Source organism: Amblyomma maculatum, chromosome 10 (genome assembly GCF_055883805.1).
Source record: "Amblyomma maculatum isolate TAMU_Amacu chromosome 10, ASM5588380v1, whole genome shotgun sequence".
Lineage (NCBI taxonomy): Eukaryota > Metazoa > Arthropoda > Arachnida > Ixodida > Ixodidae > Amblyomma > Amblyomma maculatum.
In genome coordinates this window covers 154438544-154464063 of record NC_139353.1, presented here as the reverse complement: position 1 = coordinate 154464063, position 25520 = coordinate 154438544, and the positions used below count along the sequence as shown (strand labels likewise).

At 49.1% G+C, this 25520-nt stretch overlaps 1 protein-coding gene across 1 annotated transcript in view; it reads right to left on the bottom strand.

The window, feature by feature from the left end:
- The window catches only part of LOC146177746 (kelch domain-containing protein 3-like), an 84994-nt gene that overhangs the window by 38993 nt on the left and 20481 nt on the right, over positions 1-25520 (bottom strand). Inside the window, exon 4 of the mRNA XM_084581630.1 lies at positions 812-1031. Coding sequence (XP_084437756.1) covers positions 812-1031 — 220 coding nt within the window. The remainder of the gene's footprint in view (positions 1-811; positions 1032-25520) is intronic.

Here is a 25520-nt window from a genome sequence, read left to right as displayed (position 1 = left end):
GAAGTTTGGAGTAGATAGCAACAATAACAACCATTTGTTGAAAACATTATTACACCGAATTTCTGCTGTTCATGTACAGTTAGTTTTTTGTTCACCAGGCGTCCCACCTTTAGGGTGAAAACGCTACCACATCACCCCGCTCTTCTGGGGTGATGTATTGGAATGTAATGTCGAAATGTAATGTCAGGCGAAAAGGAGGAGCATCCCAGCTGCAGCTTCTCTTACTTCAATTTGCTTTTAATGCTTGGCTGCACAGGATGCAACCACCGTCCGTTGAGCGGGGCAGTGCGCTGGCGTGTTGATCATAAGGGTGAGCGACCTGCTACATAATCGTGCGGTCCTGATGTGTTCTGCATTAGCTTCTTATGCTATATTATTGGGCTACTTTTCGGCCTGTCTTTACATGGCACACAGGGGATGCGCACAGTTAGTAAAAAGGAAAGAAATAATATTCTCTTTGTTCTATTTTAACTAGATTCGATTTCATTTCGTTGATGTTTTGGGGTTTTGCTTCTCCGGTTCCCTTCTACATTCGTGTCTATCTACAGCATCAGACAATCGTTAGAAAATAGGATTAGCCAAGTTACTACTCAGTGGGATTGCATCCTAACTGATGTGTTTAGCCAATGGCTGAGGTCCTTGATTGATCACATTCTAGCTGCTGCCGAAGTGATGCAGAGTATGTGAACCGAATACTGGCTGCACGTCTCTCCCGCGGATTTCCTCAGGTGGCTCTTTACTATATAACCTGCATTGCTTTATTCGGGTGGAAATGACTGCCAGTTTACTCGTGCACCGCTGTGCCACTTACAGGAGGAGTGACTGCACCTGGCCAACGGCGTGCAACCATTCGTGACTGGGTGCACCCATGTCCCATTCGTAGTGTCCAGGATGGCCAATCGGTCACTGTATGCCACGTCATCGGGAGGCGGAGCAGCAGCCGCGTCCGACGCTCGCCGTCCACCCCACATGTAAATCCGTGGGCCGATGACGACGGCTGAGTGGAAGGCTCGCCACTCGGGAGAGGCACCCTGTGCAGAAGAGAGACAGAAATCGTCGATACCATCATAGCCGTCTCACCAATGTCGACAAAAATTGTTTACTTTTAAGCGAAAGAGCGACTGCGGGACTACGTTACTGAACAGGAATCAAAACTTTACGCTGAACACTTGTTATTTATCAGATATGCTTTAGAGGGCCAAGCAATCATGAATAGTGCATATGTCTCTTCAGATAACATTAAACCAGCAGATAAGGCTATAGCAGCCCGTAGATTGTATTTAACTCACTGTCTCGCAATAGCGGTAAATTCTATTCGGCGCCTTGGTCCTAGATTTGTTGGTGCATTAAATCTTGCACCAGGGTTCTATGGTATTAGCAACTCTAATGAAAGACAGGGGGCGCTGCGAAGTCTGGCCACACTCGGCAAATAGCGGCAGTTTTGAAGTCTGCGCGCAACTCATCCCTTTAAAATGTATTTCTCTTCCTTGCTTGTAATGAAATATGGGGTGTTTTGTGAAGTGTGGTCGCGTTTGTGACGGTTCACGATTCATTCTGACATGCTCCAAGTGCACGAGAGGATCAGACAGAAGTTCAGGCGCCGGCGTCGCTGGAGATTCTCAAGAAATAGTGATCAGCTGACGAACTTGTTTAAAAATCTACCGTGAAGAAACGCGACGTGTTTCTGCGTTGCCGATGCTTCTGAGAAGCGGAAGCACGTTGGTACTGCACTGTGTTTACATATTGTTACAAGCGAGGTTTCAGTTGATGCAAGACGAGCGTCGAAGACCCAGCTGTGTCTACTTGCGAGTGTCAGCACGAGCCGCTTCTTCGTCGACCTCATCTCTTGTCTCCATTTCTGGGCGTCACATTTCCCCGATGCAGCTGAAGCCCGCTGGGCGACATAAACATTGTCGCGTGATCGATACGGCTTTAAACGAACGACGTGCACGACTCCACTTTTTGCAGAGCGACGGTCGCTTTTGGTGAGGCGAGCGATGCGATAATTGAGCTCGCTAAGTTGTTCAAGAGCGACAAATGGTCCATCGTAGTGCCACAACAGCTTTTGTGACAGACCCCGCTTCCTGGTAGGTCGCCACAGCAAGACAAAATCTCCAGGCTGGTAAATAACTTGACGATGGTGGCCATCGTACCATGCTTTCGAGCGATCCTGGGACGCTAAGATGCGAAGGCGGGCAAGCCGGTGGGCTTCTTCGGCAAAGCAGATTGTCTCGGCTACCGACTGAAAACGGGAGGATGGCGTCCAAGGTATGTCGTGGGTGGCAAGCATAAAGCAGAAAGAATGGACTAAAGCGAGTGGTCTCATGACGGGCTGTGTTGAAAGAGTAGGTAATGAACGGTAGTAAACTGTTCCCGTTTTTATGATCGGCGTCGACCTACATAGACAGCAAGTTATTTATCGCACGGTTGGTGCGTTCAGTTAAACCGTTGGTTTGTGGATGATAAGGGGATGAAGGGCGAAGATGACAGGCACATAAACGGAGTATCTCCTCCACGACGTTGGCCGTAAATTGGCGACAACGGTCGCTGATAATAACTCGTGGTGGTCCGTGACGAAGACCTATCGCCCGCAACATAAAGCAGGAGCCTTGATACGCGTCGGCCGCGGGTATGGCTGCCTGTCTCACAGTATCGAGTGACGTAGTCCGCGCGAACAATAATCCGACGGTTCCCATTATGGGATACCGGAAAGGGGCCAAGGAGATCAACGCCCATTTGCTCAAATGGTGCAAGCGGTGGTGTGATGGGGTGAAGGTACCCCGCTACGACGCTTGTGGGACGTTTGGAGCGCTGACACTGGGTGCAGCTGGCGACGTAAAGCTTAGTAATTGCTCTCATTTTTGGCCAATAGAAGCGCTCCTGAATGCGGTGGAGCGTTCTTGTAGTTCCACGATGATCGGAACTAGGGTCGTCGTGCATGGCCTGTAATATAGGATGGTATAGGCTCCTCGGAACAACTAGAAGGAAGCGGGGATCTGTTGAATAGTTTTTCTTCCAGAGCAGGCGATCACGCACACAAAATCGGTGTCCACCTGACCGATCTTTAGCTGCTGCGAAGAGAGGTTCCAAGGTTGGATCTCTTTTTTGTTCTTCTATAAACATGTAGATGTCAGGAAAAGCCTTTGATACCGACGCGACGCAGTTCTCGAAATCATCGGCGTCAGACTCCGTCGTAGGATGAGGAAGGCGCGAAAGACAGTCTGCGTCAGCGTGCTGAGGGCCAGTTTTGCATGTGAGACTGTAAAGTCATACTATTGTAACCGTAAGGCCCATCGTGCAAGTCCCCCCCCCCCCCCACACACACGGATCCTTGAGATTAACTAGCCAGCAGATTGCATGGTGATCTGTGACAACGGTAAACGGGCGTCCATAGAGATACGAGCAAAAGCGTTGTATGGCGAAAACGACAGCGAGGCATTCCTGTTCCATGACAGTATAAATTGTGCTACGGCTTACTAAGGGAGCGACTCGCATACGCGACGAGGTGCTCCTTGCTTTTGCAGCGCTGGACAAGAACTGCGCCAATTCCAACACCATTTGTGTCAGTACGCACTTCTATGGGTGCTGAAGGATCTAAGTGGCGGAGCACAGGTTGGGGCGTAAGAATAAATTTCAAGTGGCGGAAGGCGGAATCGCACTCTGGTGTTTACTTGAAAGCTACATCTTTATGAAGGAGGTTTGTCAGGGGGTGTGCGATATCAGAAAAACGGTGAATAAAATGGCGAATATACAAACACAAAACCAGGAAGCTCCGTAGTTCTTTGGCGGACTGGGTTGGCTTGAAAGAGGCAACAACTGCTGTCTTTGCGGGATCAGGTCTAACGCCGTCTTTATCGACGAGATGTCCGTGTTGTAAAAGCGAACATCCAGTAACCTCAGCCCCATCGGTTGCGCCGACCAGTTTTCCGGCGGCGGTGAGCGGCGCCGGGGCGATGGAGAACGGTGCGCGCGGGAAGCTGGAGGTGGTATCATGCTTCTGGCCGATGCCGGTGAAATATCCCGCCAAGGTGCTTGCCATCGGTCGCCGAAATCAGGAGGTTAACGCGAACGACGAGAAGTGCCAGGATTGTAACCCTGCTGCTCAGGGTAGTTCATGCAGTCGTAGCCGTAACGCATTGCTTGACGGCGAGAACATGATCTTGAGAGGTGGCCAGGTTGGCCGCAGCGATAACACACAGGAGGTCTGCGAGAAGGTGGCGCAGGCAAGTAGTCGCCACTGAGAGTGTCGCGTCGACTGTTGTTACACCGGTTATGCGTCGGCTGGTAGTGGCGGGTCCGTTGCCTTGGGGGTGTTATCGTTATGTTCATCTGCCAATGCTGCTGCGGTCCCTGGTATTCACTGAAGCCCGCTGAATTCAGAAATCCGCTGCATTAAAGGCGGTTGTAGGAGACACGGCGGATGCGAAAATGGCAGCACTGAGGAGCCCCATGCTAGTTCTAGCGACCGGTTCACTTCTTCGAGACCGATCTGACGGATCGTGGAGGCCAGATCTCCGGACGATATTACGTCAGCAGCGTCAACAGCAGCAACCGATGTAACGCCAGCCAAACGTCTGACCTTGGTTGTTATCCGATGCGTTTTCAGCGTCTCGAATGAGAGGCAATGCTGAATCACGTCAGCCACTGAATCAAGGCTGGATTTGCCGATAAGGAAATTATATCTACGGCAAACCCTTTCGGCAGATGCCCAACTTCAGTCATGCGAGCATCTACAAACATACACAGCTTCAAGACTTCCTCGATGTATTTGGTGCACGTTCCTCCAAGAAGCTGAACTCTTTGAGAGAGCGCTTGTTCAGCTCGCTTCTTCCCGTCAGAATCTTCGAAGAACGTTTTTGATTTTTTTCCACAAGCGGCCCTTGGTGGTGAAAGTGTCCTCGTGATTGTCATGCCACGTTAGGGCTGTGCCATTAAGCGCGAAGACTACGTTAGTTAGCTGGACGGAAGAGTCCCACTTATTGTAACGACTCACCCACTGGTAGTGAGTGAGCCAATCATCCACGTCTTCGCTGGATGAGCCCGTGAACGAACGCGGCTCTCGGTGATACTGCAAGGCACGAACCTCGAAGCGTCGGTGTTAAGACATCGTAGGCTCAGATGGCGGTAGGCCAGCAAGACGGCGACTTCGGCGCGGTTCAAGCTGCGAATCCGTCTTCGGGGTTTCTAGCGACCGTGTACCCAACGCCTCTCACCAAGATGTTACAAGCGAAGTTTCGGTTGACGCAAGACGAGTGTTGAAGACCCAGCTGTGTCCACTTGCGAGTCCTAGCACGAGCCGCTTCTTCGTCGACCTCATCTTCTCTTGTCTCCATTTCTGGACGTCACAATAATAATAGAGGTAAGGACCTCAACGATTTCGCAATTATTCAGCGTGAATGGAAATGTGCCACGCTGATCGCATGAGCCTCCGGACATCGAGCATGTTGGCGCTGTTTGATAGCGATCAGCGGTGTAACCTTTTGTTGTTGTTTTTTTGTCTGCGGTATGTTTTCGTTTCTAAAAATAATATGAAGCTATTCGAGTCATTACGATTATTTTAAACGAATGTGGGTTTTGATCAGATTTGGCTTGTACACGATAGTGCACTTTTAAGTTAACAGCGCATTTCACTGAAGTAGTGCAACAATTCTTTTGCGATTGATGGTGCCGCTTGCATTGCTCGTGTCTATTTGAGCTCGCCGGTATTTTTCTTTTGCGTATTATGTCGCTACGCCAAATGTCTGTGTGACGTGCACATGTGCATTCGCTTTCTCGACAGTGCGAGCGTGATAAGTGATGCCTTGGAAAAGCCTGTGTACTTCGTCGCCTCTTTCGTGTGTGTATATACATCTACGCTATCGGATACTATAAACTCGTTCTCTAGCGAGACCATCGTCAATTTTCGCTCCCGCAGGCAGTCTGTCATCGAGAAGGTTGTAAGTATAAATTCCGTATTGTGTCGTATTCACAGCTGCTCAACCCGCTTGGCTTGTGTCTATGTTTCGACGAAGTACTTCCAATCCAGTTACAGGGTTAACAAAAAACGTGCGAAGAAAATTGCTGAAAGGGCAGACAGAAAAATAAAACACAAAACCATGCTCTCGCTTTGGCCTGCATGGTTCGGTACGCTCAATTTCGTCCGGCTCCTTTGATGCACCAGCAAAGCGATTCAACAACAGCAGTGAAAGTAAAAATTTTATAGCTCTTTTGGCTCCCCTACTGTTCTCTAGCTCTACTCAGTAGTTATCAGTTGTTGCAAGGCACACGCCCTGGATGTTATGTGTCTTTCTTATTCGGACCATAACATGTGCCACATAGTATCTCACCCATTACTTTGCCACTGGCCTGGTTGCAGGTTAAGGCAGCATGGCACCGCTGGTGTAGAATGGATGGCAAGAGAGTTTTATTTTTTTTTTGCACCAGATTCTGAGTTTGGAACGTTTCTGGTTACATGATATATATAACCTGTTCTCTATAGGATACAAGTACCATTAGGAAGATATTTCAGGAGAGAAAAAAGTTCTGCTTGAGGAAGAATATACTTCCACGCATTTTCGATGCTAATAACCCGAGCATGCTTTATGAGGAGCCACTAGCCCTTCCTTTAATGTGTTAGACCTTTTTACTAGACTGTGGAACCGCATATGATCGTTATTTTTATTGTGTTGCTTGAAACATGTTTCTTAAGATGTTACATATCTTTGACAAAGGAATTGAGTACTTTTTCTTCAATTTCAGTTGGTAAATCCTTTGTGAAGTTGTTCTCTTTGTACGCAGTTTACAGAGGCCTTCTGGGCAATATTTTTATGTTTATACAATTTCTATGAACCATGTATAGTGCTCGTTTAGGATACTGTTATTATATTTCATTGTTAAGATTGTGTTTCTTAACAATGCAGTTGAAAAGACCTGCCATCCACATCAATCTACATCGCTGAAGCTTCCAAGGCTAAAGAGCTTCAGAAGAAAGCTGCGATAGGACCGGTTGATGCATGTCTGCGGAACATGCGGTGCAGAGAACGACCTGAAATAAGTCGAGACAATGATACTGAACATTCTCTTAAGTGGCTTAGATATCAAAAGGATTGCATTACTGCAATTATCGCAAATACCACCTTTACCAGGCAACAACGCTTGCTTCTCAGCCACCTAGTGTATGCCACATAACACCCCAAAATATGAGAACATCTTATACTTCGAGGAAAGGGGTGTTCTTCATCTTTTAAAAGTTTATAACTTGGAGGTAGCATGCAGCTTATTACATGACTAAGAAATAAACTTTGATGCTTTGTCAATTTCTAGAACTATGCACCTGCAGTCTCTGTAAACACATTTCATGCAAAATTCTTATCGGACATTTATCTATCGCTTAATCGAATTTTAAAACTAAACCTGTCTGTACTCTGGCCACGATTGCTTGAATTTCAAAAGAAAAAATTTGTATTATACACTGAGTTGAGATATACAAGATAAGTATCACGTCACTTCTGCTTCCTACCTCTAGGTGCTTTGTACCCATGAAGCTAGTAAATTCAATTATGGAGCAATTGAATGGTAGGTGGTGACATAACTTGCCTGAACGCCATCTAAAATAGTTCGCTTTGCCTTTTCCAGTAATCAATATTGTATATTATGAATCTATGCTATAATGGCACTGGATTCTAGACACCTATGGCTTACTTGTAAACGTGTGCGAAGTAAAAATTATCACAGTTCTTTCGCAAAGAATGTCGGACATTCTTAGTCGACACTGGAAGGAGGTAAAAATATTTATTCGGGCAACAGATCCTCAGTAATGTAGTTCAGACACTGTTACACTTGTTATACTGCCAAACTAGACTCCCTGGAGCTCAGTATTCCACTTATTTATGATTAATAAGGTTGAACGTTGGGCGAGTTGAATCTTGTTCATATTGAAGGTATCGCGAAAAAACTAGGACTAAGGAGTAGAAGGACACACACAGCATGAGTGCTTTGCTCATGCGGTGTCTTTCTGCTCCTTGGTCCTCGTTTTTTGCACTACCTTCAATATTATCTATGATTGTAAATACTTCCTAACTCTTTACATGAAAGCCCCACTCCATATAAAGCTTAAATCTCTAGGACATAAAATTACCATTTTTCAGTTAAACATTTTCTAGTACCTCACGTACCCCACACATTGTAGCTTATGGTCTTAAGCTTGGTTTCTTAACTTAAAAATGATTTGTGAGGACGAGCAGGCTTTATTCGTCTTTATACAAGCCCATCAGTTATTTGCAACCTCTTCTGCATTACTTATATTGTTCAGATAATTAGCGGAATTCTTTCAAACGTTCTGCTGTAGGCTTTGTTAGGCCAGAAAAGATTCGCTTGATCGACTTTCTTACAATGAAGTTTGTCCGCTAGACATTTCTTTGTGCTTGGATTTTCACGAGTGTTGCATAGCTACTGCTGATGGAGATTGGTGTTCAGTTGTAAAACAATACTTTGGTGAGTGCAATAATATTTTTCCAGTTAATATGTATGTTATTGTTGTGCAGCAATGATTCTGAAAAACTGCACTTGCATACACATGCATGCCTCCAGTACTCGCCTATGCAACTTTCTCTATTATCGGCAAAGCACACCCCCTCCCACTAATTTTTGGAAGGCGTTCAGCCACCCATGCCACTGAATGGACTAACACGAGTGCCGTAACAGCACATTGTAACAAGGGTGTCTTTGTAACAATACAATTTAGTTCCATGGTAAATGGAGTTTCTCCTTATCTTCTCTGATGAGGCGACAGAGTGCCTGAGGAAGCCGTTGAAACATCATTCTGACATAGTACAAAGCCTTGGAACAATAATCTCCCGTCCTCTCCTGTCCGAGCCCCTAATCACCTTCGGCATAGCGGCTTTGCAGCCCTTCTATGTTTTTCTTGGCTGAATACAATTGTAGCGACTCGCATTGCATGCGTCCAGCACGTGCCGAAGAGAAGGAAGCAGCGCCGGCACGAGAGCTCACGAACGCTCGAGACTTTCGCCTCGGCCGGACGCTTCGCTCTTAAGCTCTAAAATAAATGTGGCCGCGGTCTCCCCTGCTTGGCGATCTCTACATTTCTGGTGACCCGGAGAACCGTGCCTTCACCCCGGTGGCGTCCTGGGATGGCATATTGGCAAGGCCTGGCTTTCGACCTGCCGCTTCCGATGTTTCAACCTGCAGGCGTCGGCGGGTGATTCGCTGAACTGGAGGCTGCGGTGTACCAGAACTGCATCACCATCCAGCAGTTCAAGCACGCAGACCTCTCCGAAATCTTACCACCTGACATGCTCTGCCGGCTTGCCTGCCCTGCCTCGAGTTGCCGGCCATACGATGAGCTGCGTGCTGCCGTCTTGGCGTACTTCAGCGAAAGCTACTGCCCGCTGCCGCTCTACGACGGAGTAGACCCGCTTTCGACGCCGCCAGCATCCGCAACCTCACCAGCATCACTCTCGTCTACGGCTGCATCCTCGGGGCACAGCATGCCGCAGCTGTCTCCGGCCAGCTTCCTGCCACTCCTGCCTAGCGCATCCAGCCCGGCTACTCTCCCACACGTATCTATCCTCTAGACACAGTAAGCGCAGCCTCAGCTGTTCCGTCCTCCTGTGCCGTCACTTACACTCCCATTATACAAGTGGCAAGCTTTGCCGTCATTCAAGTGCTGGCATGCGAGTCATTTGAGGCAGCAGCACCGACCTTCAGCACGTGCCTCGATTTCTCGCACCAAGCGTCCTGCTCATCGTCTGTAATCGCCCTCCATCGCGATTGCGCATCAGTGGGCTCCGCTGCCACCTCGCTCGAACACCACCTGCTATGCGACGCAACATTTCTGGTTCATGTCACAGAGCCTATGGCCACTCATTTTGCATTTGTTGTGTACCTCCCGCTTTTCCAAGCCCTTGCCAGGCAGCAACAACATGTCATCTTATGCCTACCGCAAGTGGCCCGTGCGTGCGTACATCACAGCCCACAGCCGCTGTCTTCATCACGGTTAATTTTTCCCTCTCGTGTCGCAAGCTTAGGACGATTTGTAGCTCTTCGTCACGTTTCCTCCCCAAAACTGGCTCGCCGCAGTGCTTTGCAGCATCCATTCGGCCAGTTCGTTGTGAGCACGAAGCCTGCCTTCAGCGCCGTCGCATGCACCACCGACACCCTGGTAAACTTACCACAACCAGCCCGCCCCGTTCAAAATCAGTCTTTGTCAGCCGACCTTCGCAGCAGGCGGAAGCGACACAGCGTCCAAGCTTCCATGAGAGAAACAGCCTGCTCAATTGCATCAGATCTTGGACACGCGCGCAGCGTCGTAACTTTTCCCGTCACAACTTCAGTTCTGACAAACAGAGGATTCAAGGTGCTGCCGCATGCTCCTCAACAGTCCCGCTTCCGCTACCGCTACGTTTTACCCAGTCGCGGCCTGTTTAACAGCCATTGACGAAACCAAATTGATGAACACGACCTTAACTTGTACTTATGTGTATAGCCTTCTGGATAGTTTTTTTTTTAGAGCATTGCCGTTTGCTTTGACAGCGAGTTTCTTTTCCTTTATTTTTCGACCAATCGTCTAGGGGAGGAGCCCTGTAGCGACTTGCGCGGCATGCGTCCAGCACGTGCTGAAGAGAAGGAAGCGGCGCCGGCACGGGAGCTTAGGAACGCTCGAGACTTTCACCTTGGCCGTACGCTGCCGTCGTCACCTCTTCAGCTTCTCCTAAAATAAATGTTGCCGCGGTCGTCCCTGCCTGGCAATCTCTGCACAATCATGAATGGCAGTTAACTAATAAGCTCTCATTAGTGACAGGTGCGATTTCTCGTTCCCGCACTTTTCTTTATGCTAAACTAAAACTTCGGATATATAAGGCATTATTCGTCTCGCGTATGAGTTTTTGTTTCTTAGTTTGGCTCACAACTACTTAAACAGAGAAAATGAATCTCTTTCAGAAGGAAGCCATTCGTCATATAGCAAATCTTAGTTACTTAGCCCATACTCGACACGTTCTGCCAACATATAATAAGGATTCAAAATATGTATAATACAGAAAAGTGGCTGATACCATTTTCTCGCATGGATTATAGGCTGAAGATATTATAATATACTCTTCCGTTAATTTTAAATAAATTCAAAGACGTAAATCAGTCCCCTAAAGGATCACTGCCTCGGTATTTTGTAAATATGTAAGCCGATGTAATTATAATTATGTAAAAATGTAACCGTCTGTGGGACCGACGACGTTGATGTGGAGGGCTGGTTGGCCCTCTCCGAACGAGTCATCAAACAGAACCGCTGGGATGCAAACGCTTGTGCTGGCGAATGTCATAATTTATTTGACCAGAACTGTGCGCGTCTGGTTTGACACGCACGGAGATGAACTGACATCTTGGGACGTCTGCAAACAGAGGCTATATGGCCTCTTCGGAAAACTTATTGGACGCCGCCTTGCTGCCAAGAAAGACCTCGCACTCACTCCCAAACATCGCCTTAATCATATTGTTACGGGGGAAATGAGTTTTACAGTAATATTTACAGAATATTCGGGGAATGCATGTCTCAAGCACAGTCTTAACAAATCTTGTCCGCGAACACGTCCCCCCGTAGACGACCCCAAGCAGGCAGGAGCTGCCAACTTGGGTCTCTCGTCTCACATTGGCGCGAGTCGCAACCGTCCACTTTTTCCTTCTCTTGCACATGCGCAACACCGCTCGGCGCAGCGTAATTCACGTAACAGTTTCCCCAGGGACAAGTGAAGCTCGTCCTCGAACGAGTCAAGCAGATTGGGAATAGCAGCGTTTCAGTCGTGCCACATGAGCCAGTTGTCATCCGCGAGCATCGGTTTGTCGATGTTACTTTAGCGATAAAGTAAGTTACTTCACTTAAGTGACACAATAACGAAGGGTCCGGCGTATTGCCACAAGAACTTCTGGTACAGTCCGCGGCGTCGCAATGACGTCCAAAGCCAAACCAAATCTCCGGGTTCATAAGTTACTGCAGCATGAGCCGCATCATACCGAACGTTCGTGCGGTCTTGGGAGGCGATATAGTTCGCAAACGAGAAAGACGACGCGCTTCTTCAGCAATACAAAGATGTTGCGACACGGATGCGTCATCGTGCACCGAGAATGGAAGAATGGTGTCCAGGAAGGTTGAGGGTGAGGGCGCTTAAAGAAGGAAAAAAGGAGAATATCCGGACACTTCATGCTTAGCTGTGTTATAAGCGTGAGTTACAAATGGCAAGATGGCGTCCCAGTTCTTGTGATTTGATGTTACTTACACTGACATCATGTTAATGAGAGTCCGGTTTAGGCGCTCGGTAAGGCCTGAGGGTGATAGGGAGTAGAATGACGATATTCGAAGCCACAGAGCCGTAAATGTTCTTCCACGATATCTGCAGTGAACTGCCGACCGCGATCACTGATGATCACTCGGGGGACGCCTTGGCGAAGTGCGATTTGGTGTAAAAAAAAGTTCGACACATCGGTTGCTTTGGCAGAAACGAGTGCAGACGTCTCCACATACCGGATCAAATAGTCAATAGCTACGTAATCCAGCGACGCCCGTCAGATGATTTGGGGAAAGGAGCAATGAGATCAATCCCAATTTTCTCGAAAGGCGACCTAGGGGGCTTGCCAGGTTGAAGAAGGCCAGCAGGTGGCGTGGTGCTTCGTTTGAGACGTTGGCAAGGGATACAACGTGCTATATAGCGCTTGTTTGTCGTGTACATCCTTGGCCAATAAAATCTTATTCAGACCCTCGCGAGATTGTGCGCAAAACCAAGATGACCTGAAGTGATGTCGTCATGCATCGCATGTAGGACAGCATTGCAGAGAGAAGCCGGTACAACAAGCAGAAAACGGGCACCATCAGTTGAGTAGTTCTTTTTGAGGAGTAGACCACCTTGAATAATAAAAGGTGTAGATGCAGAATTGCGTGCCTTATCAAACAACGGAGTAAGTTCATGGTCTGGTAATGTTTCGCTCACAGGCGCCAGGCGGTCGTCCAGATCATCTTCACCGACTGCCGTGCATGGAATAGAAAATCGGGGCACACAGTCAGCATCGGCGTGGCGGCGACCACTCTTATAGGACACAGAAAAGTCATATTCCTGTAGACGTAATGCCCAGCGGGCTAATCGACCTGAGGGGTCACGCAGGCCAACCAGCCAACACAGGGAGTGATGGTGGGTAATTACGTTAAAGTGACGGCCGTACATATATGGGCGTAACTTGGTAAAAGCGAAGATGACGGCGAGACATTCCATTGCTGTCACTGTGTAGTTGCGTTCTGCTTTCCTTAAAGTGCGGCTTGCAATGCGATGACACGCTGGGCACCGTTCTGGAGCTGGATGAGAACCGCACCAACGCCCACGCCGCTCGCATCGGTGAGAACCTCGATGGTAGCAACCGGATCGAAATGGCTTAATACAGGATCAGATGTGAGCAGAAACTTCAGCTGTAGGAACGATGATTCGCATTCCAAGAACAAAACGAACGGAGCATCTTTTTGCAGGAGGGAAGTGAGCGGATGGGCAATTTGGGCGAATCCTTGAATGAAACGACGGAATAATCAACATAGCCCCTGAAAGCTTCTCATATGCTTCACGTTTTGAGGTTTTGCAAAGTCTCGCACAGCAGTAATCTCTTGGGGGTCGGGCCGAATACCTTCCTGATCCGCTAAAAATTCAAGCACCAAGGTCTGCCGTTCACCGAAGTGACACTTTTTAGAGTTCAAAATTAGTCCTCGCGCTTCGGATAGAGTCTAGTGCAAGACTAAGTCGCCGATTATGCTCCCGAAATGTCCTTCCATAGATGACGACGTCATCTAGGTAGCACATGCATACCTCCCTTTTTAAATCACGCAGAATTGTGTCCATAAATCTTTCGAATGTCGCTGGTGCATTGCAAAGTCCAAAGGGCATCACGTTAAATTCATAAAGTCTATCAGATGTCACAAAGGCTGTCTTTTCTTGGTCTGATGGATGCATCGGGATCTGCCAATAGCCAGACCGAACATCTAATAGGATGCAGATTGAAGACAATCTAAGGCATCGTCAATGCGTGGAAGAGGATAAACGTCCTTTTTTGTAACTGCGTTTAACCAACGATAGATAGTCCCCACAAAATCTTCACGAGTTGTCCTTCTTAACCAAGATGACAGGGGCTACTCAAGGACTGGAAGACTCCTGTATGACACCTTTCTTCAACATGTCCTGGACTTGTTCGTTAATCGTTCTGCGCACGACTGGTGACACTCGGTAGGGCTTCTGTCTGATAGGGATCGCATCACTAGTGTTGAACTTGTGTGACATACTTGAGTTTGGCGGAACAGAAAAATCTGCTTCTTCAGCAAAGTCAAACACCCAGGAGTAAGGTGCCAGATCTTCACATAACTCTTGCTGGTCGGATGACGAAAGCGATTTGTTTATCATCCGGGTTATATTCGCGCTGTAATCAGGATCCACAGGATGGTGCGGATGAGGAGACTGACAAAATGTTTACAGTCCACAAGAGGGCACACCCATCTATGACGTCGACGACGGCAGGGGAAATTTTCTTCACGGCATTGTTCACGTCAGCTTCAACAAACACAGAGTGGGTGCCTGCTCGCTCGGCAGAGCTGTGAACCGGCACAAACATTCCAGGCAAAGAAGGTAACACAACATTGTTGGAGACATAAAATGCGCCGTCACTAGAGCTAGGTGTCTTCTATACAAAAGCAGACAGAATATTGCGGTGCAGAGAAATTTCGCCGGCTGCGCAATCGACCGTTGCTCCACATTCGCGCAGAAAATCAATTCCGAGAATAACATCATGTGTGGCTCTTGCTAAAACTACAAATTCAACTCGAAACGTTTCCCTAGCAATGACCACTGACACGCAGCAGAAATCTACTGGACACAAATGTTCTTCCCCAACACCGCGAAAGCTGGCACTTCGGTCCCAAGCGAACAATATTGCCAGTCCAAGTCGATTTTTAAAACAGGCTCATCACGGAAATTGTAGAACCAGTATCCACTAACGCTAATGTATTTACACCATTTACAGTAACATGCACTTTGTTCTTCAACATCACAGTAGGCAGAGTAATTGGGGAAGATGACCGTTTCGCGACCTCACCTCCATCGGCCTCTCCTCCTAGTTGATGATGATGATAACTTTATTTTCCACCAGATAAGGAGGCCCCCAATTTCCGCCCCCGGCACGCAGGCCTAAGGGACGGGAGCAGAGACCTCCGCGATCAGAAGCAGGCAAAGAGGTCTTGGAGCTTCCATAGAAAGGAGCTTCTCTGTGGGTGTGGTAATTGGTAAGCCAAGGGCCCTCTTTATGCACCGTCGAATGAGAGAGTCTAACCTCTTCTTCTCCTCCGACCTGATATTTAAGAACGGCGTGGCATAGCTTAGGTGACTTGTTACGTAAGCTTGGATGAGTTTAAGCAAGCTTCTTTCTTTCAGGCCTCGTCCTTTCAAAGCGATTCTTCTAAATATTCCAATGGCTTGTGTGGCGAATCCCTCTAGCTTTCTGATTGTTCCATCATTATATCTATTTTCCTTAATCAATAGTCCTAAGATTCTGATTTGATCTACCTTTGGAACTGGTTTTCCTTCTGCTTTAATGTCAAATTCCCAGCTGCGCTTGCATCGGAGTGACTTTGGGTTATAGACGAATAATTCTGATTTTTGCGGCGAGCATGATAGACCCCTACTGGCAGCGTAGTCTACGACAGTGTCCACCGCCGCCTGCAGGCGCTGCTCAATGCTCGCATCACTACCCTGGTTGCAAAGATTGATGTCATCCGCATAAACACTGAAATTTAGCCCCTTTATGCTCCTCAGAGCTTCTGGGAGGCCCCTCATCGCCACGTTGAAAAGGAACGGGGAGAGAACCGAGCCCTGCGGCGTCCCCCTGCTCCCTAACTTCACTGTGGGGGACTGAACGTCTGGAAACTTTATGCAGGCAGTTCTGTTTGACAAGAAGCCTTGATGTACTCATATGTTCGTTAACCTACTCCTATTTCTTGGAGACCGTGAAGGATCGCTTCGTGTTTAACTTTGTCAAAAGTCTTTGTCAAGTCCAGGCCGAAAATCATTTTGGCGTCTCTAGAACGCGAGTCGATTATATCGTATTTGAGTCAGAGCATCACGTCCTGCGTGCTCAAACCCGGTCGAAAGCCGACCATCTCGTGCGGCCACAGGTCGTGTTTCTCCATAAAGTGCACGCCAGTTGTATCTGGACTACATGCTACGTCAATTTTCCCATGCATGAGGTTAGAGAAATAGGTCTTAGATTTTCTAGTTTCGGGGGTTTGCCCGGTTTCGGGATTAGAATTACGTTTGCCGACTTCCACTGCCGAGGCAGGTGCCCCTTAGTCCAAATTTCTTGCATATACTCAGTAAGAGCGCTGATGGAGTCATCATCCAGGTTTCTTAAAATTTTGTTACTTATCCCATCAGGGCCCGGGGCCGATTTTGTTTTTAGTCCCAATATCTCTTCCCTGACCTCCGCCTCCGTGATGGGTGCGTCCAGCTCCTCGTTGGGAGCTCCGTCATACTCTGGGAGGGGGGCACTATGAGTATCGCCAATGTACGTGTTGACTAATGCATCCATAAATTCCGCGTCTGTACCCTTAAACGCGTACCTGACTTTTGATAATCTAATTCCTGACAGGGATTTTGAGTTGGTCGGATCTAATAGGTGTCTCAGCAGACCCCACGTTCTGGAAAGGCTCATGCCCCCTTCCATCTCGTCGCATCTGCTGCACCAATTCTGTTCGCATAATGTAACCGCATAATTTTCAATTTCTTTATTATGTCTAACTATCCCCCTTCTAAGATTACGGTTCCACTTTTGCTCCTTTAGTCTGCGTTCCATACCAAGTTTTGCCTCCCACATGGGAAGCAGTTTGCTATCAGCTATCTCCGGGGCATCGTCCCATTCAAGATTCTTTGTTGCCTCTCCAACGTGACGCATGAGGGTCTTCGTCCATTTTTCTATGTTTGTAATCTTCCTTTCGGCAGCCTTCTCTCGCTTTTCCCTAAATAGTCCCCATTGCGTAACCCTCGGTTGACACACACGGCGCGTCTATACTCCTTTTTTAAGGATTGAGGCCAGAATAAAATGGTCACTGCCAAAATTTTGCTCCGAATTTTGCCAGTTCAGATCTTTCACATTTTTGGAGAAGGTCAAGTCACGGGAATGTTACCCACCCTGGATGGAAAACTAGGGTCCGTGTGCAAGGTGAGTCCCAGCTCGTGCGCGTCTTCCCATAACTGCCTGCCTTTAGGATCTTGTTTAGCGTAACCCCATTCCGGGTGCGCCGCATTGAAGTCACCGACTATTGGCAAGGGGTTACTCCCGGCGGTGATTATCGCTTTGCGAAAGAGGGCCCCGAATCTCATCTTTCTCTGCTGTGGCGTACTGTATAAATTTAAGAGGAACAGGCTTGGTTGCTCTTTTCATCCCGTAAGAATTTCTAATAGCACTGCCTCAATTTCTTTCGAATTGATTTCGTGCATGATTGCAGCAATGTTCCTCTTAACGAATGTTGTGACGCGAGATTTCTCACCTCTGTCACTTGAAAAAGATTGGTATCCCGAGAGTTTCGCTGCTTTACCCGTGTCTTGCAGGGCTATAGCTAGTGGTTTCTCATCTAATAGCGTCAAGTACTGTTGCACTAACGCACGCTTGCGTTGGAAGCCGCGACAGTTCCACTGCCAGATCAAAGACTCACTTGGTGCGCCTCTGGCCATTATGGAGCTGATCAAATTTTTCCTCAGCTTTTTGCTGCCATTCTCCGATGGCAACTAATTCTGCCCTTTGAAGTTGTGCTTCGCCCGTAAGGGTTTGGATCTGGCTTTAAATTTGCTTTATTGCTGCCATAATTTGGGTCATAATTCAAATTTAGCTTCGATTTTGGCTTCTAATCTTCTTTATAGTGCCACCAATGGATCAGCGTCTTCCCCTTTGCGTTTCATTGGGGGCGGTCTAGCCGATTCTACAATTATCCTTTCCTCCTCCGGTGCCGCAGGCTGCGTGGAAATCGCAGCCTTAGGGGTCAGGCCAGTTGGTTTTGATACCAATTTTGGTGGCGCTCTATGGGGAGAGAGGAACCCAGTACGCGCTTGCTCTTTTGGTCTATGCAACTCTTGAGTGAGCTTATTAATGATATCTTTAAGCTCCCCAACTTCTTTCCTTAATTTATAGATGTCCTCGTCCTTATTATTTGCCTGGGAAGCCCCACTCTCAAAGCAACATTTTTACGGTCCCTGCTCAGGCTCCGCTTCTTAGTCCACGGGTTCTCCGGGTCCCTGGAACTCGATCTCCAGCTGAGTCTGGATCCAGAACGCCCCCTGGAGCTGGAACTCGACCGGCCGCGCAGCTGTCGCCCTTCGGTAGTCTCCTCCAGCCTCGGGAAGGAGTCGTTTCTGGCGCGAAAGTCCTCGTTTCCACGCTTGACCTTGGAACGACCTCGGTGATTTTGCTCGACGATCGCTTCGACTTGCTGTTGCTGCAGCGTCTGAAGTTGCTGCTGCTGTTGCTTGTTGACCTTGCGTTCCCATTTCCTCTTCTTTACCTCGTATGGAACGCGGTAGAGTTCTCGACATTTTTTGTCACCAAGTGGGTGTCCTTTCTCGCACAGTTGACACAATTGCACTCACAGAAATGGTCTTGTGGTGGTTGTTACATGCCACAGCCACGGCATTTCACATTTGCGGGGTCCGGGCAGACGTCATCGCGGTGTCCGAGCCTGCCGCAGGCGTTGCAAACGTCAAACTTCTAGCGGTAGAGAACGCAGTGTTGCGCCACGGGCGTGAGTCTCACCCACCGCGGCACCTCTTTGTCTTCAAACAGTATTAAAACTGTCCTCGAGTTTCTTCCCAGTCTTCGCACCCCCAGGACTGGAGGATTCCTGTGGACTTGCAGCCTTTTCAAAATATCTTCGTCCGAGAAGGACAAAGGGACTTCATGTATGACTCCTTTCCCGCAGTCCTCTGGCATGGCGATGTACGTAGTCAGTTCGATGTTTTCCCCTTCAAACGCGAGGAGCTTCAAGTCGGCGCACTTTCTCTTCCTTTCCGCGCTGATGGTGGCGACAAGAATGAAATGTTGCTTCACATTGAATGAGATGACATCTTCCCCGGCCGCGTCTGGGCTCACGCCAGCCGCTCTAACTATTACGTCAGCCAAATACGCACTTTCGTATTTCATCAGACGTACGAGACCGCCGTGCGGCCTCATGACTATTTTCTCGGCGCCGTCCGGAATACGTGCAAATTGCCTTTCGACCAACTTTGCCGCCATCTTCCTGCCTGCGAGCTTCTCGGCGGCTCGCTGGCGTTCCATATTGCGTGCCTCGTCGTTCACTAGGGCAGCCGCTTTCCCTTTCTTCTTACTAACGTACCATTGTCCCGGCACGTTCAATTCTTCTGGATCTATATCCGTACCTTGTACGGTCTCTCTCATGATTATGGCAGTCTCCGAGCGGAGCTTCCGCCGCCGGTGTCTTCTCACCGCTAGGCCTAATCTCAGGCTTAGCTCACTACGTGGCTCGTCGAACACATCAAAGTCCCAAAAATCGTAACGAGACGAGGAAGGCCCAGCTTAGAAGAATTGATATCCTCGGCGTCTGTTCGTCGAATATCCAAAATCCGTCGAATCCAACTTGTGTTCGAGCGGCCGTAGTCGATGAAGACCATCGAACGCACCTCCACTCTGCTCAAAGTCGGCGGAGTGAATCTCCCTCTCCTGCTAGTTTCCCTATGGTGGCGTAAGCAAGCGTCGAAGTGGGGACGGGGACAGTACTCGGCGCGGGGGTGGTGAAGTGAAGCTGCGGTCAGAAGCGGGAGAGACACTGAGAGAGAAGCCCGGACGAGGCTGTAGTGAACGCGGTTGACGCCACTCAGTGTTGTCGGGATCACGGAAACCTGCCCAAGGGCGGGTCCAAGAACGCGAGGACTGCTATCAACGGAGTTGACAAAACCGCGCTATGTGCCCTCGGCGGCAGCAGTTAGATAAAACGGCCGACTCACGAAAAGCGTTGGATCCGGAGGAATTCGACGGTGGTTGAGAGCCAATGGGAGCTGCATGAAGCACGTTTGAATGTGGATGAAAGCGGCTGGTCAGAGGCTAATAGGCGCGCTCACTGTCGTAGGAGTAGAGCGGAAGTTCTGGTTGACACGCCCACGAGGCTGGATGTTTAGCATGCTGTGGCGGAACTGTGCATTCCGAGCACACAGGTCGCGCGTCAGCGCCTTCTAGGTGCTTGGCCAGCTCTTCACTCACAACTCTGCGTACCAGCGAGGCGAGATCGTCGTGGACAGTATAGTCAACGCTGGCAACTGTTGGGACGTTGGAGAGGTGTCCAAATTTGGGCACAATACGCCGCATTTTTAAAGATTCAAATATACGGCAGTACTGGATAACGTCCGAAGTACTGGCTAGGGTTTATTTTTGGTAAGAAAATTATAAACATATACGGTGAATCATTTTAAGAGATGGCCAACCGTGTCTTCTTCGGCCATGCATCTATTAACAATGCGGCAGAGCTTCAGGACTTCCTCTATGTATGTCGTGCAAGTCTATCCTGGTAACTGTGCTCGCTGGGAAAGGGTTTGCTCAGCCTTGTGTCTCTGATATGGAGTCTCCAGAACAGTTGGTTATCTCTTCCAACAACTTGTCATAGGTAGAAAGGTTGTCTTCGTGGTTCTCAAACCACAGCAGCACCGTGCCGGCTAGAAAGAATACCACGTTCGCGAGTTGCATGGCTGAGTCCCAGTGATTGTATTTGCTGACACGTTTGTAGTTCGTCAGCCAGTCCTCGACATCCTCACCGGCCAGACCAGAAAATGTTCTGGGCTCCCGCTGATGCGTCTAGGAGCTGGAGGGTACTTGGTGCTCCTGGCCTGAATTAGAAGCAGCCCCAGTTGAGTGAGAATATTGACCTTCTCTGTCCTGGTAGTGGCTCTGGAGGGAGAACGGCCAAGCGTCTGCTTCGTCGATGATGTTCGAAAGGTTCTAGGATTACCCAGCACCTCAACCAAGTTGCTACGGAGAAAATGAGTTTAAAATTTACAGAATATTTGGGGAATGCATGAAAGGTACGCCCAGTTTCAAGCACAGTCTCAGCGAAGCTTGTCTGCGAACGAGTCTATGCGCCACCACTTCGTTCTCCTTTTTCAGAAGCGCAACCGTCCGCTTTTTCCTTCTCTTGCACATGCGCAACACCGCTCGGCGCAGCGTAATTGACGTAAAATATAATTCCTACATACAAGACGTCCTATTTCTGTGCCGAAAGGTCGACTCGGCTATGAGTGAGGAAGATGAAGTGGGCCACATACTAAAGGGTATAGCTGACAACGCTTTCTACCTCCTCTTATGCAAGGGCTTTTCAACTGTGGATTCTGTTCTTCTGGTGTGCCAGCGCTTCGAACAGGCGAAACAAAAACGCATATGTCACCATTTTAACCACCAGCCGAACACAGCTACTAGCTCGTCCTGTACTAACCTGCCTACTCTCCGTCAGCCTTTCAACAAGACTAACTTGACACGTATCGTCCGCCGCGAACTCGAGGCCATGGCTCCAGTTGTTTCCTTATAGCAGCTTACGGACAACACCCTGCCTACGATATCCTTCATCCAGGCTGTTGTTCGCCAGGAGGTTGCTAACATGGGCATCTCTGCTGGCCACGTCCAGGACACCATCGACTCCAACTCAGCCCTTCCTGTGATCGCTGCTGCCTCTAACGCCACTTTTATGCCTCGATACGGCTAACGCAATCCTAACGACTGGCGTACCGCGGACGATCGCTCAATCTGCTTCAACTGTTCCAGTGTTGGTCATATCCCCCGTCACTGGCGCAACCGCTGGTACATGCCATCACACCCATTATACCATGTCAATCGCAGTGTAGTGTCTGCACATCGCTGTTCCTCGCCCTAACCTGACCCTCGCCGTGCAGATCCTGTTCCACCTGTTCGTGTATCCAGCCGGTCACCTTCCCCGCAAACCCGACGTTCCCGACCTCTTCTTCCTCGTCGTAATTCTTCACCGTCCTATGCCGGCCGAGTCCCGCAAAACTAGACGATGCGGCTCCCGGAGGTGATTCTCCTTTCACGACCCGGACTGAAAAACCTGTGTTGACCTTTGCTCCACAATCTAACCTCACGGACATCCTTGTGGATGGTGTTTCTGTCTCGGCCCTTATTGACACTGGTGCCCAAATCTCTCTTCTCAGTTTCTCGTTTCTTCATCGCCTGAAGAAAATCTTAACGCCAGCAGTTTCGCCCACAGTTCGTGTCGCCGATGGCAACCCTGCTGCCGTACTTGGCATGTGTACCGCCCACGTAACCATTGCTGGTCGTCACACACCAGTCTTATTCACCGTGCTACAGAAATGCCCCCATGACCTGATCCTTGGCCTTGACATCTTGACCGCTCACTCAGACCTTATTGACTGCTCAACCGGTATTCTACGCCTGGACCTTCCCCTTTGCTCTGAAGATCTCTCCCCGTCACCTCGCCTCCACTCAGCAAAATATTCTCGCCTTCCTCCAGGAGTTGTTGTTTACATTCCTTTGTGCGCTTTCCCGCCCGTTCCCGATGGAGACTACCTGGCGTGCCAAATTACAGACGTCGTCTTACACCTTCACGTCATCCTTCCACACATCATAGTACACGTATCTTAGAATCGCATCACTCTCCCCGTTCTCAACATCAGTATGTCGACCCAAGTCCTACCCGACGGAGTTTTATTAGCTGAAATTTCCCCGCTGAGCGACTGTGAAGTTTCAGTCTTAACTACCGAACCACTTCTGCACCTTGCACAGCCCCTACCGCTCCTATGTCATCGCCTTTCCACCGTGAACCTGTTTCCAGCATAAAAGCGGCCGACCTGCAACCCGATTCTGTCGACACGCTCTACAAGCTCTTGCTTTCATTTAGCGACATATTTTTATTTTGGCGCCCGACCTCTTGGCCAAACGTCTGTTGTAGTCCACAACATCGACACTGGCGATGTAGCTCCTGTTCACAAGCGACCGTACAGTGTCTCTCTTTCCGAGCATCAAGTGATTCAACGTGATGTCGACAAGATGCTGGCCGACGACACCACTGAGCCTTCAAACAGTCTGGGCGTCACCTGTTGTGCTAGTCCAGAAGAAATATAGGAGCTGGAGATTCTGCGTCAACTATCGCCACCTCAACAATTGGACCAGACAAAAGATGTCTACCCTCTTCCGCGCATCGACAAATCACTTGATTGTTTACAAGGAGCCAGCTGCTTTTCTTCCATCGACTTTCGCTGTGGCTACTGGAAAATCTCCGTCGATGAACGAGACCCCAAAAAGCGGCATTTATCACTACCATGGCGTCTACCAATTTAAAGTCATGCGTTTTGGCCTATGTAATACCCTTGCAACTTTCGAACGGATGATGGACTCTTTGCTGCGCGGCTTCAAGTGGACGACTTGTCTGTGTTAGATGACGTCATTGTTTTCTCGTCCACTTTTGACAGCCACCTCGCTTGCCTTTCTACCATTCTGGAGCTATTCCGCCTTGCCGGCCTTCAAATCAACTCCAAGAAATGCAGCTTCGGCCATCGGGAGATCGAAGTTCTTGGCCACTTAGTGAATGCTGCTGAGGTTCAGCCTGTCCCCGATAAGATTCACGCCGTTCGTACTTTTCCGACGCCACGTTCATCTACTAATGTTCGAAGTTTTCTCGGCTTGTGTTCGGATTTCTGTCGTTTTGTCCAGACTTTCGCAGCCCTTGCTCGCCCTCTCACCGCCCTACTGAAAAATGATACCCCTTTCTCTTGGGGCCCTGACCAAGCTTTCTTCGAACTTATCGCTGCTCTCACCAATCCACCCACTTTGGCCCATTTTAACCCTTCGACCCCTACCGAACTCCGCACTAACGCTAGTGGTCACGGCATTGGAACTCTCCTCGCTCAGCGACACCGCGGCCGCACCAGGGTGATTGCATATTTAAGCCGCCTACTATCTAGAACAGAACAAAATTACTCTACCAAAGAGAGGGAGTGCTTAGCTATGGTTTGGGCTATTGCGAAATTCCGCAATTATTTGTTTGTCCGACCCTTTACTGTTATCGCGGACCACCATGCCTTGTGCTGACGTTCTTCACTAAACGACCCTAATGGGCTTTTGGGACGCTGGGCGTTAAGGTTGCAGGAATACACCTTTTCCGTGCTTTATAAGTCTGGCCGCGTTCACCAAGATTCAGACTGCTTGTCCGGCCACCCTGTCAATCCTCCCAGCTCTACAGACGGTGACATTGACGCATGCGTCCTCTCTTTATCGGGCTTTGCGCACATAACCGACGAACAGCACTTGGACTCTGCGCTCCGCTTTTTCATCGACCGTGTGACCACCGGCCAAGCTCATCCTGCTTTCGCCATATTCGTACTCAAAGGGGATGCACTATACCACCGCAATATGCGACCTGATGGCGCTGAGCTCTTAATCGTCGTTCCGAAACACCTGCTCTCCACCATACTGAAACAATTTGATGATGCGCCCACTGCTTGGCGTGTGCCACACGTATGACATTATGCGCCGAATTTTTTATTGACCGGTTCTCCATCGCTCAGTCCAGCATTATGTCGCCGCATGTGAGCTGCGCCAGTGTCTGAAAAAACCATCCGTATTGCCATCTCGACACCTTCAGCCAATCTCCATCCCGACTGACCCGTTTATATGTTTTGGTGTTGATTTGCTTGGACCCTTCCCAGTCTCTGCCTCGGACAACAAATGAATCGCTCTAGAGACCGATTATGCTACGCGTTTCGCCTTTACCCGCGCGATCCCGACCAGCTGCGCTACAGACGTGGCTAATTTCCTCCTCTACGATGTGATACTACAACACAGTGCCCCTCGTGAACTACTCACGAATCGTGGTCGCTGCTTCCTCTCCAGAGTGGTTGACGAGCTACTTCGTATGTACACCGTCCGCCACAAATTTACCACCGCCTATCATCCTCGGACCAACGGCCTCAAAGAACGCCTTAACCGTACACTCACCGATATGTTATCAATGTATATGTCTCCTGCGACCATCTGGATTGGGACATTAATCTACCTTCGCCATAACACTTCTCGGCATGATACCGCTGGCTACGTACTCTCCCTGTTATCTGCTTTGTAGACGACATCTACTACTCCCCATTGATACATCGCTACCCGCTGCTGACGCCGCCACTAGTACTTACGCTAGTGATGCCATCTCCTGCGCTAATGATGCTCGCTGCATTGCTCGAGACAGACTCTTTGCCTCCCAATGCTCCCACCAATCCCGTATAACAGTCGCCACCGCGATGTGTACTACGATCCCGGCTCTCTCGTTCTGCTCTGGCTCCCATCACGCCGGGTGGGCATGTACGAAAAACTTCTACCACGCTACACAGGACCCTACCGTATCTTGCGCCGTTTCACCGGCATCACATAAGAAATCTAACCCTCCAAACCGAAGTCCTCTGCACCACGAGCTTCCAACATTGTGCGTGTGACACGACTCA